The sequence below is a fragment of the Hordeum vulgare genome, chromosome 2H (genome assembly GCF_904849725.1).
Source record: "Hordeum vulgare subsp. vulgare chromosome 2H, MorexV3_pseudomolecules_assembly, whole genome shotgun sequence".
NCBI classification, from domain to species: domain Eukaryota; kingdom Viridiplantae; phylum Streptophyta; class Magnoliopsida; order Poales; family Poaceae; genus Hordeum; species Hordeum vulgare.
This window is the reverse complement of record NC_058519.1, coordinates 444,934,885-444,949,585: the sequence shown is the minus strand read 5'-3', so window position 1 is coordinate 444,949,585 and position 14,701 is coordinate 444,934,885. Positions and strand designations below refer to the sequence as shown.

Sequence of the window (14,701 nt, the reverse complement as noted above, 5' to 3'; positions counted from 1 at the left end):
GGTGGGTAAGAAATATGCAAGTATGGAAAGTATTGGCAATTAAAATGAAAGTACACAAAAATTTTCTTGGCAACCAAAACTCAGGTTCTCCATATTACACCACTGTAGTAATGTAATGGGGATTATCAATCTTCTAAAATATAATAAGAAGGGTTAGCTTATAAACTGTAAACATCGTTTTATAGCTAAATAAGTATTACTCCCTCCGTTCCTAAATATAAAACCTTCTAGAGATTACACTATGAATATGAAGTAACAAATATAGCTTGAGGAAGTAGAGGGAGCCTTTTCTTTCAAATTAATAATGTGTTTCCTCCCAACACTGCCATCTGGAATATGTACATGAAGGTATACTGGAATACAGTGTCATGGTTTATAGTTATATAATTGTTTTTTCTCAGATGATTATCAAAGACTTACATGGCTCAAACAGAAATACATTTCACATAATGACATGCTTGCATTGATTAGAATATCAGGTCGGTTAGAGTGGGCAAAGGGTTCGCAAATTTGTATGACCTGAGCTTCTTTCACAGTGTATTTCTCCAACAGCGTCTTCTTATGCTCCTTTGTGAGGAGCACGTGCTCAGGAACCAGATCGTGATTCTTAATGTTTATAAGAAGCTCCCCTTCCTGCAGGACAGGGCTACATTAAACATCAGACATGGCGAGAAGCACTGGATATTAGTCATACGAGCACGAGGCATGAATGTAGAGCTCGACCTGGAAGACCTCGAGCTGCAATTTCTCCTGCGATAACTTGAGCAGCAAGTTGCGGGAAAAGGCGGTCAGCGCCTGCTGCACGACGAGTATGCCATTGTACACGTTCTCCTACTTCATCTTCTCGGCGTAGCTCTTGACCGTCTTCACGCCGGGCTTGGGCTCGTTCGGGAAGAAGATGTAGATCTGGAGGGGGCATTGCCAACACCGTCAATCAGTCGATGCCCTAGATATAAGTAGAAAATAACAAAGATACATAAGATATATAGCTTGAGAGGTTCTTTTGAGCATGCTAACCAGACCAAAATAGAAACCAACCCATAACATAGGTAAAACTTACTTGTAGCGATATGCAAGCTCTGTGAATAACTTGTGAACGACGTCATCACCCCGAACAAATGCCGAGGCACGTCTTGCTGCATCTAGTGTACCCTATAAAACAATAGAATGCCCATCAATATAGCAGCAATTGCAGGAGAGGAAGTTTCATGAGAAAGAGCTACAGAAATCATGCACTATAATACACTTAACGTAGAATCAGATGCGGGACGAAACCAAGAATATCACCGTGCTTTATTAGTATCCAAAATTCAGATTTTCAGGGGGGTGGGGTGGGGGTGGGGGGGACGCTCATACATGTTCATGAGATAATTCGCAAGTTATCTGCTAGCACCTAGGAAAGTGTGCAAGCCCAGGCATACTATGTAAGAATCATATATATGGAGATTGGTGGAGCAAATTTACCTGAAAAGTGGCACCTATGACTGTAGCAGATTTCTCACCTACGCCAATGGCACCTAAAAGGGCCTGAAGCCAGTTCAGGTGGCATTCCATTTAAACCGGGAAACGATGAGACATAAACACAAAGCAAAGATGAACAGACACAGCACTGCCAAGCTTACTTGAGTAGACAACATTGCACGGATGTATGTCGAGAGCCCCTATAACAAAGAGTCATGGATAAGGCATATATAAGAACTGAAGACCAAGTAGTTTGGGGGTCCAACAAGCTTGCAAACCGTTACTGTAGAAAAGTGATTTACCTGTAAGGTATCCCACATCTGGAATGGGACGTAGTCAGGAGTGACGCTACCAGGAAAGCCCTACGAATCAGAGAGTCCTCGCTGATGAGTTACCACAGGTGAAACGGAGAAGAACACTCCACCAAAATCCAAATTAAGAGCCACCAGCTTAGTCATAATTAGTAGTTGTAAACAGGCTATTTTTTTCCTGCTGAATGTCCTTATTTCTGCCAGGCAATGCTCATGAATGATAGTAAAAGAATCGGGAAAATTGAATTGCTCCTCTGTTTTAAATAGCACTCCAACCCTTCTCCACATTCACTTGTGCCTTCCTCATGGTCCATGCCCTGAGCTGTGGCACCATGACCGTGGCACTTCCGTTGTTGAAGGCGTAAATGTGGGCCCTACCGACGTCAGCGAGCACCGCCGGATAAACTCTGGATGTGATGCAAACCCTACCCCCGCCGCCGACCGGTCAATCTGCAAGGCAGCATCCAACCATCCATTTTCAGTTCTGACATGTAGGAAATGAATAACAGGAGAAATGGCATAGCCTCCCAGCTTACCAGGGTTGTGAGTGATATCTTCCTTTCCTTTGCAAGATCAAATTCAAAGAAGCCTCCATAGGCTGGTTTCTCTAGTCCTGGTCTCAGGGAAGACCTGTGCACACAAAAGATAATATTTCAGTTTAGTTTTCAGACGTTTATAGAGAAGACTAACCAAAATTACGGCATGAGACATAATCACTGACCTTCTTAGGTCAGAGCACATGAGTACCATGTACTTTTCCTATGACTTGTAGACTCTGCAATACACCTCAGTGTGCTCGTCCATGTTGTCGGAGGCCAGAATAACAAGTCCAAATGGACCTATACCACCAGGAACCGATGCACCCGCTTCCCCACAATGCTTCTCGGGGTCCAATAGCCAGGAAGGATCAAAAGGATCGGCTTCATCAATGGACGCCAGCTCAAAATCTATCTCTACATCAGCCCGTTTCAAGAAAATGTGCGCCTGATTAGCTACAGTTGCTCTGAAAAATACACAACACACCAAAGCTTAAGTATGTATGCCTATCCTTTTGTTTCCAAAAATGTACTACCTCTGTAACTAAATATAAGACGTTTTTGCAGTTCAACTTACATTTAGTTACAGAGATAGTACTATCCATAATTAGTTATTATCAGAAGACCCTGCAGCTTTTACTGGCATAAAACTTTTCTTAAGTAAAAAAAGGATTCTTCGGAAGACCAAGTAAGCATCTGTGAAAAGGAAACTACCTGAAAGGCGTCAACTTCCTTGATCTGAGATAGGTCTCCCTTGTTGAGCTCTAGTCCTTGATGGTTGATTTCATTTGTTCGAAGGGACTCAATCTCCTCAACTGGCCATTGTAACAACTGCTTGCCATCGGCGGCTAACCAAATTGTCCTGGGGATCGTCTAAATGTAATAAAAACTGAGGTTAAAAATGCTACACTGTCACTATTTCAATACAGCCAATTAGGGGAAGATTTCCTTACATGGAGTCCTGCCCAACCCTTTGCAAGATCATCTGAAGGACTATCTGTCTCCCTGGACCAAGCCCATACAATCCTCCTGCCCTTTTTCGAGTCGAAGAATGATTTTGAAGCATAGAAAGTGCCGTAATCTATCCTCAGCCACAGCCGACCATCATCTACGACATTATCTGGCACAAAGGCATCACGTTGGAGATCATACACCCCAATCATGTACTTGTCAACGGAAGCTGTAAACAAGGAGAAACAGAGGACAATTTACAATCAACTGACCTAGAACTAATATGTGTTTACATTCACTCGTTGGCTTTCTATGTTTTTTATTAAAAAGTACTCGAGGAAGGAGATAATCTTTGAATTTGAACGTTTTGTAGGTAACATGAACCATACAACCCATATGTTTCCGACCAGCCAATCCCTTTTCATCCATCATTTCGTTAGCGCAGCCCAAAAAAATTGCGACCAAGCCCGGATTCGAATCGAGTGATTGCTACTTCAGGTTAAATAGTCTCGCATCGTTCTCTCAAAACAACTTCCATCGGTTTATATACATTAGAAAGTTGCCTAGAATATGAGCATGAGCCTTAAAAAGGACTGAAAATTAATGAAGAGATGGATTTCCATAAGGGCGAAATTGGGCAGGCTGTAAAGGAAAGGAAAGATGGATCCACAGAGGGACTTGGGCACGTTGTTCTGCATGATCCTGGATTTCAGGAGCTATTAGAGGGAATGATGATTCGGGAATAAATGGAATTGAGGCTGTCTTGGGTATTTAAATTAAACGTCGCGCATGATGTTGGATTTCAGGAGGTATTTTAAATAACATGCATTTCAGGAATAAAATTAATTGAGGTTGTCTTGGTTGTTTAAATAAAAAAATTGAAGGAAGGATGGAATTCATGACGCTGCCAATTAGAGGAAAGAAGATGGATTTCTGGACTAGGATTGTCGTGTACAGTGATCGCCCGCGTTTGCTAGAAAGGATCAAGCCAAACCGAACAAAGAACCTGGGCAGCTAGGCCGATCCCTTCAGGTCGATGTGTTGTGTCTAATTAAACGACGAACATGAGGTGTTTTAAGCACTGCAACCTCCGAGATCCGTGAGCAGCTGCTGATGTTGTTGTCGCCTACCACCATCTCATGTCGTCATGTCCTCACTAAAAAGTTTTTGTAATGAAAAGGGAAGAGAAAAACGGCGGAAGACCCCTCCCCCTCCCCTTCCGCGTCGCTCCCGTGAGTGATCGGGAGGGCTAACCCTAGCGTCGTCAGGTCGGGCTCTCCCTTTCCTCCCCCTCCCCTTGCCATCGCCGGTGCGTGCCGTCGGGTTAAGCCCGGTCCGCATCGGCGACAGCACGGCTCCTCACTACCACTTGAAGACGAGGCGCGAGCCGGGGTGTTCGGGCAGCAGCGGCGCGCGGGTGCCGGGCCCGCCGGCGTGGTAGCTGGCGTCTGGCGGCGATGTTGCGGACGCTCGATCCGGCGCGGTGGGCTACAAGTGGTGGCGCCCGTCGTGGCGGCGACGACCCGATCTGGATCCCGTGGGTGCGGATCTAGTCGACGGCTGGCCTGGTGGCCGCCGGTGGCTCCCCCTGCTGCTCGTGGAGGTTCCTCATGCCTTCATGGGTGCGTGGGGTGGTGGCTGCTCGGCTGCAAGACTGGTGGCGGCGCGCTCGCCCAGATCTAATGGCGGGATCGGGGTGGGCGGCGCGCGGCCCAGCGTGGTTGGTGCTCCGGCCGTGGGAGGCTGCACGTGGAGGTCCGGCACGGGAGTGGCCTCCTGGTGGTGTGGCGGCTACACGGCAGCTCGGCGGGCCGGCTGGGGCGGCGGTTGGTTTTTCAGCGTCGGCTCGTCTGTAGGCGGTCCGTTTCGACCTCCAGTCCCTCTCCTTGTTGTCTGGCTGCTTCCTTCCCCGACTAGGGTCCATCGTTCGTCTCGCGCCCGGCTAGGACCGACCTCGTCTCGCGCCCTGCAACAGGACCGACCTTGTCTCATGCCCGACAGCAGGATGGGTCGATGGAGGCCTGTTGGGGACCGCCCATGGGTGTGAAAGGCGGGTCCTTTTCGCTCGTATCTGTGGTTGGGGTAGTAGTGGGTCTCGTGTGAGGTGGTGTCCAGGTCTGGGTGCCCATGGCTAGGTGCTGCCTGGTGCCCATGGCCGTGTGGGCGGCGTGGTCGCCGGGGTGTGGCGTCCGGTGGTGGTGAGTGTTGGTCAGGGGAAAACCTGATCCATGTTTGGACGGACCGTCGGCGGCGTAGCTCGCTCCCTTCTTGAAAGCGTCGTCGCAGCTTTCACTGCCCGTCGTGTTGCTTCAGCGGAAACTATGTTCCTCGGGTCGGGCGGTGGCAGCATTCTCGTGTCGTAACCTTCCTGAAGGCGACGCCTTGGAACGCACGGTTCGTCATATACGACTTCATCTCTTCGCGGTGGCATATGTTCACGGTTGAGAACTCCGGTTGCTCTTGTAGTACTAGGGGTAGTGTTGTTACGCTTAGCGCCTATGTATCAACCCTTAGGTGTGTGTGTGTGTGTGTTGGGGTGGCATGCAGTTGTATGTGAGTTGTGTTCGGTCGTTGTTTTATCTATAAAGCGAGGCGAAAGCCTCTTTCGATAAGTTTTTGTACTTCCGCCACGATAAGGAGCGAGCCAAGTTTTGTTCATCTCCATGACACCTATCAATTTCACCTCCATCCAAGTTCCGCCGTGGTATCACCATTCGCACATAAGCAAGGAACTTGTTACTTTCGAAATTAGATTTTGAAGTATTTAAACTTTGTTATGCCTACAACTACATTGTCTTCATTATGGTGGCAACCACCACTTGGCCGATTGTCTCTTTATTGTCATGTTGATGGACTATTATATGCAAATTGAAGTCATTTGTACAATATACAAATTCACACAAGAATAAATAGTACTGTCTTATTTGTTTCTTACATTCTTTTTTACATTGTAATTTCTAGACATGCAAAGATAATTAATTTTCTTTCATTTCATATATGATGAGTTTTTCATGTAATCATAAATCATGTGAGTATTTTCTTTTCTTACCATTGGTTTCATGTGTGTCTGTTCGCTTTTGTTTGCAATTATGTAACAAGATTCCAACTGTTTTTTTATGTTGGAGCCCAGTTGTAGTAGTGCATCCCTCTAATGGTTTCAAGAATTGTCGTGCTTTCGGGTTCAGATGGTGCATTGGAGACAGGGATCGAGATGTCAACATAGATGAGCGGGATGAGCCAGGTGTGAAGTATGTGAGCCTATCTCATCGGGTTTGACCGCGTCTGAAAACGTTATGATTGGATTGACATCGTATACTATTTTATCTCCTGTGTTGCAACGCAGACGCACTTTTGCTAGTAATAATAATGAACGATGTATTTCTTTAACTTTTTGGTTCGTCCACCTACCCTAAAACCGTCCATAAAGTTAAAGTAAATTACCCACAATGCCATCCATAAATGAAAAAACTCTTCTTCAATTATTTCTCTAATTTTTTCGTCTGTTATTGATGTTGCACCTAAAGTTGAAGTAAATTACCCATCCCGCCATCCTTAAGTGAAAAAAATTGTTTGTTAATTTTTTATTTGAATTTTTAGTCTATCTTTAAAATTGCCTATAAAGTTGATGTAAACCCACCATGTCACCCGTAAGTGAAAAAACTCTTTGTTAATTGTTTGTTTAATTTTTTTTTTGTTTGTCGCCGAAAATGCCCCTAAAGTTAAAGTAAATTACACAACCCATAACTGGAAAAAAAACTCTTTATTAGTTGATTCTTTGAATTTTTAGTTTGTCATCGAAACTGCCCCTAAATTTAAATTAAATTACCCACCTTGTCAATCGTAAAAGTGAAAAAACAAGTGTTCCTCCGAATTAGTCATACGTCATAGGGTCCTCCATTTTTTCATCCATTGTGAGACTGACATTTCATTTTCTTCTCATACACGCATCGAGGACATATTAAAAAAAATACATGGATCATGGATTAAGTCCAACATCGACAAATTGTGAGCATATTAGAATGCATGTTTCTTATGTCGTCATGCATGTCGGTTGGTGCATAAATATTCAAATACATGAATATACATGGAGTGCGAATATTTGAAACATGATTTGAGTACCATAATTTTATTATCACATTGCGACTTGCAGGCCCTTTCGCTAGTCTATAACTAATAATAATAATGGACGGTGTGTTTCTCTGATTTTTTTAATCCATCCACCTATCCTAAGCAGCCAATAAAGTTGAAGTAAATTACCCACCATGCCACCTGTAACTTAAAAATTCTTTGGTAATTGCAATTCTGATTTTTTTTTCATCTATCATCATAATTGCCCCTAAAGTTGAAGTAAATTACCCACTTCGCCACCGTAAGCACAAAAAACTCTTCATTATATCTTTCTTTGAATTTTGAGTCTTTCGGCGAAACTATCCCTAGTGTTGAAGTAAATTACCCATCCCATCACCCGTAAAAGTGAAAAAAAGAACGAAATGTTCCATTGAATTATTCAAATGTCATAGGGTCCGCCGGTTTATAAATCCATCGTGAGACTGATCTTTTCTTGAACTTCTCATATACGCATCAATGATGTACTTAAAAAAATAGACCCATCAAGGATCAAGTCCAACATCCAACATCAGTCCATTGTGAGCATGTTAAAATGCATATGTGATATGTCTTACGTCCGCATGCGCGCCGGTTGATACACAAATATTCAAAAATGTGTATACATGAAGTGTGAATATTTGAAACTTGATTTAAAAACCATGATTTTATACCCCGTTGCAACGCACGGGCCCTTTTGCTACTAGAATATAAATGGGGAAAAAGAATTATATGTATTGAGTTGGCTTCTCTGACAAAAGAAGTAATTGTTTTCTTACCTTGAACTGAAAATGTTGCACTGAAAGTCTATTAATGATAGTTTTTGCTAACTAGTAGAAGAAAACTACTGTTTCTTTTTATGTACACGATGGAAATGTTGGACAGAGAAACTTTCGTCTTTCACCATCATATCATATCATGGCGGTCACCATCAATTTAGAGGAGGCAGAGACCATCACCATATGCCCAAGACGTATTCAGCCCAATCTGAAGAAAAGGTCAGGAGGTATCGAGCCCACGTTCAAGTTCAGCCCAAGTCATGATCTGACTTCATTCATATCCTTTATGTAAAGTATAAATTGGCTCTAATTTGTCTATTAAATAAATTGCCTCACAAAAAAAAGTGAAGTTTGATCTGACCGGAGCTATAAATTAGCCATTGGTTTCATGCGGCTGATCCAGCTCAACAAATAGACACAACAACTGATAGAGTTTACTTACACGGAAGGTAATTGCCATACACTTTTTGTTTTCCCTGTGATCTCAGTAACTCATTGATGGTCCATGTGCACAATTTGGTTGAGATAAGCTTGCACGATTGTCAAATCTTAATAAGCAGAAGGCTATGGCAGCACATAAATTTCATGCAACAGATTTCCAAATATGCCAATACCACTTGACACCAACAGTTTCAAAACAGAGCGATAAAAGTGATGAATAAACCTGGGAACATTGACTATGGCAGTACATGAATTTCGTGCAAACACAGATTTCCTAATATGCCAATACCACTTGACACCAACAATTTCAAAAGAGAGCGACAAATGTGACGGGTAAACCTTGTAACATTCTACATGCCCGCGATCTCCAAATGCGTTGAGTACCAGTTAGTGGGTATTTTGGGTGCTCCTGCAGTGTCGATTCAGCCTATACTCTTGCACAATTAGGGATAAAGATAATATCTGAGATCAGATAATGGTCATGTTATTGTCCTTCTTGGATGATTTCTTTCTCTTCTTCCCGGTGCAAGGCTCCTTTCCTTTCAGGTTTTGAGAAAATGTTCGCAACTGGTCCATAAGACGCTCATTTCTATGCGCTGGGAATGCACAATGCAATAGTCAGTGTGAGGAAAAAATGCATTAAGAGAACCATAAAGAGACTATCACCAACATTTTCCTCTGTAGCTTATCAACTATGTAGTCAACACTTGTAAAATTTCAAGTATACAAATATCTCAAACGACCTTCTATAGAAAAGAACAATTCCAGGAAGCCAATATTCTTTCCTTCTCTTTCAGGCATGAGTAAAGACATTGTTTGCATATTAGTACCTGTGAGGATAACATCGTCCATCCTAATGGATTTACGACTAGCATGCTGTGCAAACAGCTCAACATCCTTAGCCAGCTGCTCTGCACATTGCGAAGATTATGTTAATTACACTACCCATATAGTTTCCAAATATGCAAATCTAACAAGATTCAGAACCAATCTTATTCTGCAGAGTGCAAATAATCAGTTCCAATACAGCTAGTACAGCAGAACGCTGTAGTTTCAGAGATGCTGCTCTGAAAATCCACTTACTGATGTTCTGATACATCTCCTTCACTCTCACCGTGGAAACAAAATTTTGTGGTTCCCACAAGATCCCCGATTCTGAGCTGGAAATGTGCTGAGCTATTGCTTTCTAGCTGATACAGTGTGCCACTTAAAAGGATGTGATTCTGGAGTTTGTGGACGGGATGGAGTGATCTTCAGTGCAACTTGATGTCTTAATTTTTCACGTGTATTCTATAACCCACCGAGGTCTGGAAGTCAGTTCGACCAGACATTACCTAAACACATAAAAAAGTGGTTTGCTCTCTTCAAGAGCACATTTTCAATTCAACTAAATATCTTGAATTGTGTTAGAGGAGCATGCAAAGCAGATTGTTTCTTAACCTCATCATGAATACTTTTTCTATGCAGAGCTTGTTGTAATAGAAAAAACCATTAGTACCATTAGTATCAGCATGAAATTCGAGATACTGAGTAACACAGAAACAAACATCTACCAAATCAAAGCCTTCTCTTAAAGGTCAAATCAAATAGAAGTGCATCCCTGTGACACAAAAAAGAAGTTCATTGCTCCAGGGACACAGTAGAAATCAAACATGAGTTTGTGGTAAGATCTAATGCTCCAGGCATTCTGGACAAATCTAACATGAAGCGCATCGCTCCAGCTCCATTCTATCTTAAACTGCCACTAGTCAACAAGCACACATTTTGGCTAAGGTAAATCAGCTGATTCTGTTCCACGCCAAGACTCGGTCTAAAATTGACCAGGTGGATATTAAAAGATGGGCAGAGTCAGTTGTGAGAGCAAATACAACAAAAGGAGGTAAATATTTAGGGAACCTGCGCTCTTGAAGGCCAAGTCCGCGATGCAGGCGACGACGGGACCCGCAACCTCCATGCCCGCCTTCCTGCCTGCAAAGCACGAATGCTCCATACATTACTGCTCCGGATCCCGATCGCAGTTGCAAGAGCAAGAACTGATAGCGGAAACTGGACGCCAGGTGAAAAAGTGGTGCCATTTTAACCAACCTTCAGAAGTCGCGATGTTGATGACGGCGAGCCTGAAGCGGTCGCGAAGGAGTTCGGCCTCCGCCTCCGCCTCGAATCTATCGGCCTCACCGCCGTCGCCGGCGAGTGCGTCGGCGGCGGCGGCGAGGGTTTCTACGTCTGGGTCCATGGGTGGGGGTTGCCAGTTTGGCCCCTAGGTTCAGATCTGGCCAAACGGGCCAGCTAAATGGGCCCGACAGCCCGCGTGCCTGGCACGGGCCCGGTCCGGCACGAAGCACGCCTCGGGCTGTGCCTGGGTCTGAAGGATGGGCACGCGGGCCGACACGACACGACCAGTTTATTTTATATATATATTTAGATATTTTTAATATATATATATATATATAATATAGCTGAATAGGTCTAAAAATATGCCCATAAAAGTTTAAAAAATGCGGTCCAGCATGCTAATCGGGCCAACACGTCGGCCTGTTTAATAACCGAGCCTTGCTTGAGCCTAGAGGCACAGCCCACGGGCCGGCACGGCACGGCCCAACTAATAAACGTACCTGGGCGGACCGTGTCGTACGAGGCCCGATTACCACGGGTCGTGTCGTGCGGGCCCGTTTGGCCAGGTGTGCCTAGATTTATGTGTATTTCACTTCAAAGGTTTGCGGTGAAGTATTTGAATTCTAGTTCGTATTCTTTGGTTTGATTATTTATCGGAGCTTCTTTTCAAACAACCGGCAGGAGTTGTTAGAATTTATCCGAGAATCGTAGTCGATATATGAAGAATTAAACAATCACATGACATCAAGATTCAGCAAACATCGGCTATATTTCGAGGCATAATTATAAACGTTCATTCTCATTACATCATCATATTACCGTACACCAACCATACGAACGTTGTCTCCCTTTATGTTGGCATATGCTATTATGTTGGCATATGTTATATGATTCGTCTTCTCTTACATTATACATAAGATGTTTAGTATACAAATTCTACTATGTCACTATACCTATCTTGTCTATATACAGTACGACTCTAAATTCAACTATAATCTTTTGTATAAATATTCAATACAATCCCAACAAACTCCGCCTTGATGAATATACTGAATCACCTTAGATTCATTTGTGCATTGAACCTTCATGTACATTGGACTTGAGATTATATTATGAGCACCGCTCCTACTCTCATACTCCCAACTTTCAAAACATGTGTTCAATGTCGCCAATTAGGAACTCACCTGCAATTGTAGTCCCTTCTCCTCTCTTCATAATAAAAGTCAAATTAAGTTACACTTCTCTTCATAGTCAAAGCTAAATTACTTTACACTAGTTTTCATTCCTAACTTTTGAAGAATCCGTTATTCCATTCAATTCCATCACATATCGGTTATCGTGTCCGTGAAAGTGAACAACTCGTATGTTGGACGCCACATGTAAGAGTTACCCTAACTCACCATCTTAGCTCTTTATTGACTAATGTCTGAAACTTGAACGAATTTCACCATCACCCTCTGTCATACTAAGTCAAAAATCCGAGTCGTCTCACCATTTTCCGCTCTTACATGTCCCACAACTATAACAGTGCACCTCCATGTGTATTTGTCATCCGCACTTTGCCACGTGCACTCAACATCACAAAATATATTACCCTATACTATTCAAGCTTTCGACATTCCTAGACTTTCCACCACTTTCTCAGATTCTCCATGGTTGAGTCATGTCCATCTCTTGATATCGATGAACCCAGTCACGAACTAGAATCTGGTACTCACCAACATTGCTACAACACCCTTTGCACACTTTATCTGACCACATGTCTAACCGCATGCCTCGTTGCTATCACTGCGCCGAGCCTCTACTATTCTGGTCGAGTCTCATGGATAGGTAGATCACACCGCCTCAATCCCTACAACAGAGAACCACCAATCATTACCGACCAATGTCAAGTATCATGTCTCCATCGGACCACTGGACCCCAATCCAAACCACATGCCTCTAGCTTTTTTTGTTGAAAATAGGATTTGACTGTGCGAGCTCTTGTGTTGTAGTCCCTCTATCGAAACTGAGTGAAGTCTTCTGTCAGAATCTAGCTCCACCTTGTAGGATCTAAAGTATGTCTAGAGGGTGGGGTGATTATACTACTTGACCAAATAAAAACTTAGTCGTTTCCCAACTTTAGTTATGGAACACTTTTAGCAATTGTAACTAGTCAAGCACACCCTACACATGCAAGTCTAAGAGTATTGCAGCGAAAAGTAATGAAATGCATATGTAATTAGAGGGTAGGGATAGGAAGATAAAACGCAAATGTTGACACGACGATTTTTGGCATGGTTCCGATAAGTGGTGCTATCGTACATCCACATTAGTGGAGACTTCAACCTACGGAGGGTAACGGCTGCGAGAGTCCACAGAGGGATCCACCCACAAGGGGTCCACAAAGAAGTGGCCTTGTCTATTCCACCATGGCTTACGTCCACAAAGGACTAGCCTCACTCGGGGTAGATCTTCACGAAGTAGGAGGCTCCCAAGCGACACCTAACCAATCTAGGAGGCACCACCATCCAAAAGGTAATAGATGTGGTAGAACGACGAACTCCTTGCTCTTGTGTTTCAAAAGATAGTCTCCTCGACACTCAATCACTCTCTCACAGATTTGGCTTGGGTAGAAGAGATAGATTGTGTGGAAAGAAACTTGGAGAGGCTAGCGATCAACTTTCAAATGGATGGATTGGAATTTCTTGATCTCAACACATGAGTAGGTGGCTCTCTCTCAGAAAAATGGATATGGCAAGTGCCGTGGGAATGATCCTGACAATAATACCAGGGGTACGAATGAGGGGCAGAGCCTAGCTAGAGCGCAGTGGATACACTCGGATGTATGAGTTCGGGACCCACTCGGGAGTGGTAACAACCCTATGTCTCGAGCCTCGGAGGCTGGTGTTTGCTTATAGAATATGTGATAGTACAGAATGCTGAACCCTTGGTCAGGAGCCCGGGGGCGGCTTATATCGAGTGCACCACGACTAGTCGGGCCTCATTACAAGGGCGAGTAAATGCTAAAAACTACAGGAGTTACTAGTAACGGCAGCCCTAACTTCAGCGTTACTGGTAACACACGTTTTCACTACACTTCATGTGATAGTTTAAGTCTGTAGCTGTTGTAGTCCCTTCGTTACCCACGCCTTGTTGTAGTCCAAGTGTAGAGGTACATCCAACTGATACGAGACGGTCCGAGTGGCCTCATGCGGGCCGAGTGAAGGTATACTTGTCCAAGTGAAGTGATGACTGCATAGGTGGATTTTGGGATATTGATGTCCATGTCGGGTCTTGGGCAGGCCTAGGGATGCAGGCCTGTAGGACTGCCCCTAAGGTACAATCCTGTTAGTAGCCCCCGAATCAGCTGAGGTTTTACTAGCCGAGTGGAAAGCACTCACTTGTGCCCTCGGTGTTTCGGGTATGGCGAGGTCGTAGCTCGGGGCTACATCACTCGGGCTCTCAGTAAGCCATTGTGGATTCAAGAGTGAAAGGTTCTGAGTGCTGGAGCATGTCGGGATGCTTCCAATCGATAATGGTTGAATACCTTTCGAAAAGGTAAATTCAATGACTCGGACAATCGCGAGCTCGGGGCTCTAAGTGTCCATTCGGTGAGGTAGGACGGGTCCCACTCGCGCTGTGGTGCAGGCGATCTAATTGCCTTCTTGTGTTGTATGAATTCTTCTGGTCCCATGGAAGGAGGAGCGGCAGGGTATTCGGCTCACTTCATTAAGCACCACGGATACGGAAACCATTCGGGTCATGAGGGGGAGCGGATTCTCCTCAATATTCTGAATCGATGGAGTGCGCTCGGGAAGTGGAATCAGCGGCAACATGGGTAATGGAAGTAGTGGAGGGGTGCCTCGATTTTTTTGCATGACATATTGTTGTCGTGCTACAGGACTGCTGTCACCGGGATCCTGCAGATCTTCCTCGTGTTGACGGAGCACTCGATGGGGCATCTTCCTGTAGGATATAAATAGGCCGAGGTAGTGCAGGAAGGGAATAACGCGCACCAGATCTG

General features: G+C 44.2%; 1 protein-coding gene, 1 long non-coding RNA gene and 2 pseudogenes across 2 annotated transcripts; all 4 read right to left on the bottom strand.

Moving 5' to 3' along the window:
* Window positions 1–293: 293 nt before the first annotated feature.
* Window positions 294–1,047, bottom strand: LOC123428048 (annotated as a pseudogene).
* Window positions 1,048–1,463: 416 nt separating this feature from the next.
* On the bottom strand, window positions 1,464–1,828 carry LOC123430230. The gene is made up of 3 exons (XR_006622899.1): window positions 1,764–1,828; window positions 1,623–1,661; window positions 1,464–1,527 (listed from the first exon to the last, which is right to left on the bottom strand). It is a non-coding gene; the product is annotated as an uncharacterized LOC123430230 (long non-coding RNA).
* Window positions 1,829–2,027: 199 nt separating this feature from the next.
* Window positions 2,028–4,600, bottom strand: LOC123428047 (annotated as a pseudogene).
* Window positions 4,601–8,723: 4,123 nt separating this feature from the next.
* On the bottom strand, window positions 8,724–10,864 carry LOC123426579 (protein MHF1 homolog). Its single transcript, XM_045110440.1, has 4 exons — window positions 10,669–10,864; window positions 10,480–10,551; window positions 9,414–9,494; window positions 8,724–9,179 (listed from the first exon to the last, which is right to left on the bottom strand). The coding sequence occupies exons 1-4, from the start codon at window positions 10,814–10,816 to the stop codon at window positions 9,052–9,054; spliced, it is 429 nt and encodes a 142-aa protein (XP_044966375.1). The 5' UTR covers window positions 10,817–10,864; the 3' UTR covers window positions 8,724–9,051.
* Window positions 10,865–14,701: the final 3,837 nt, after the last annotated feature.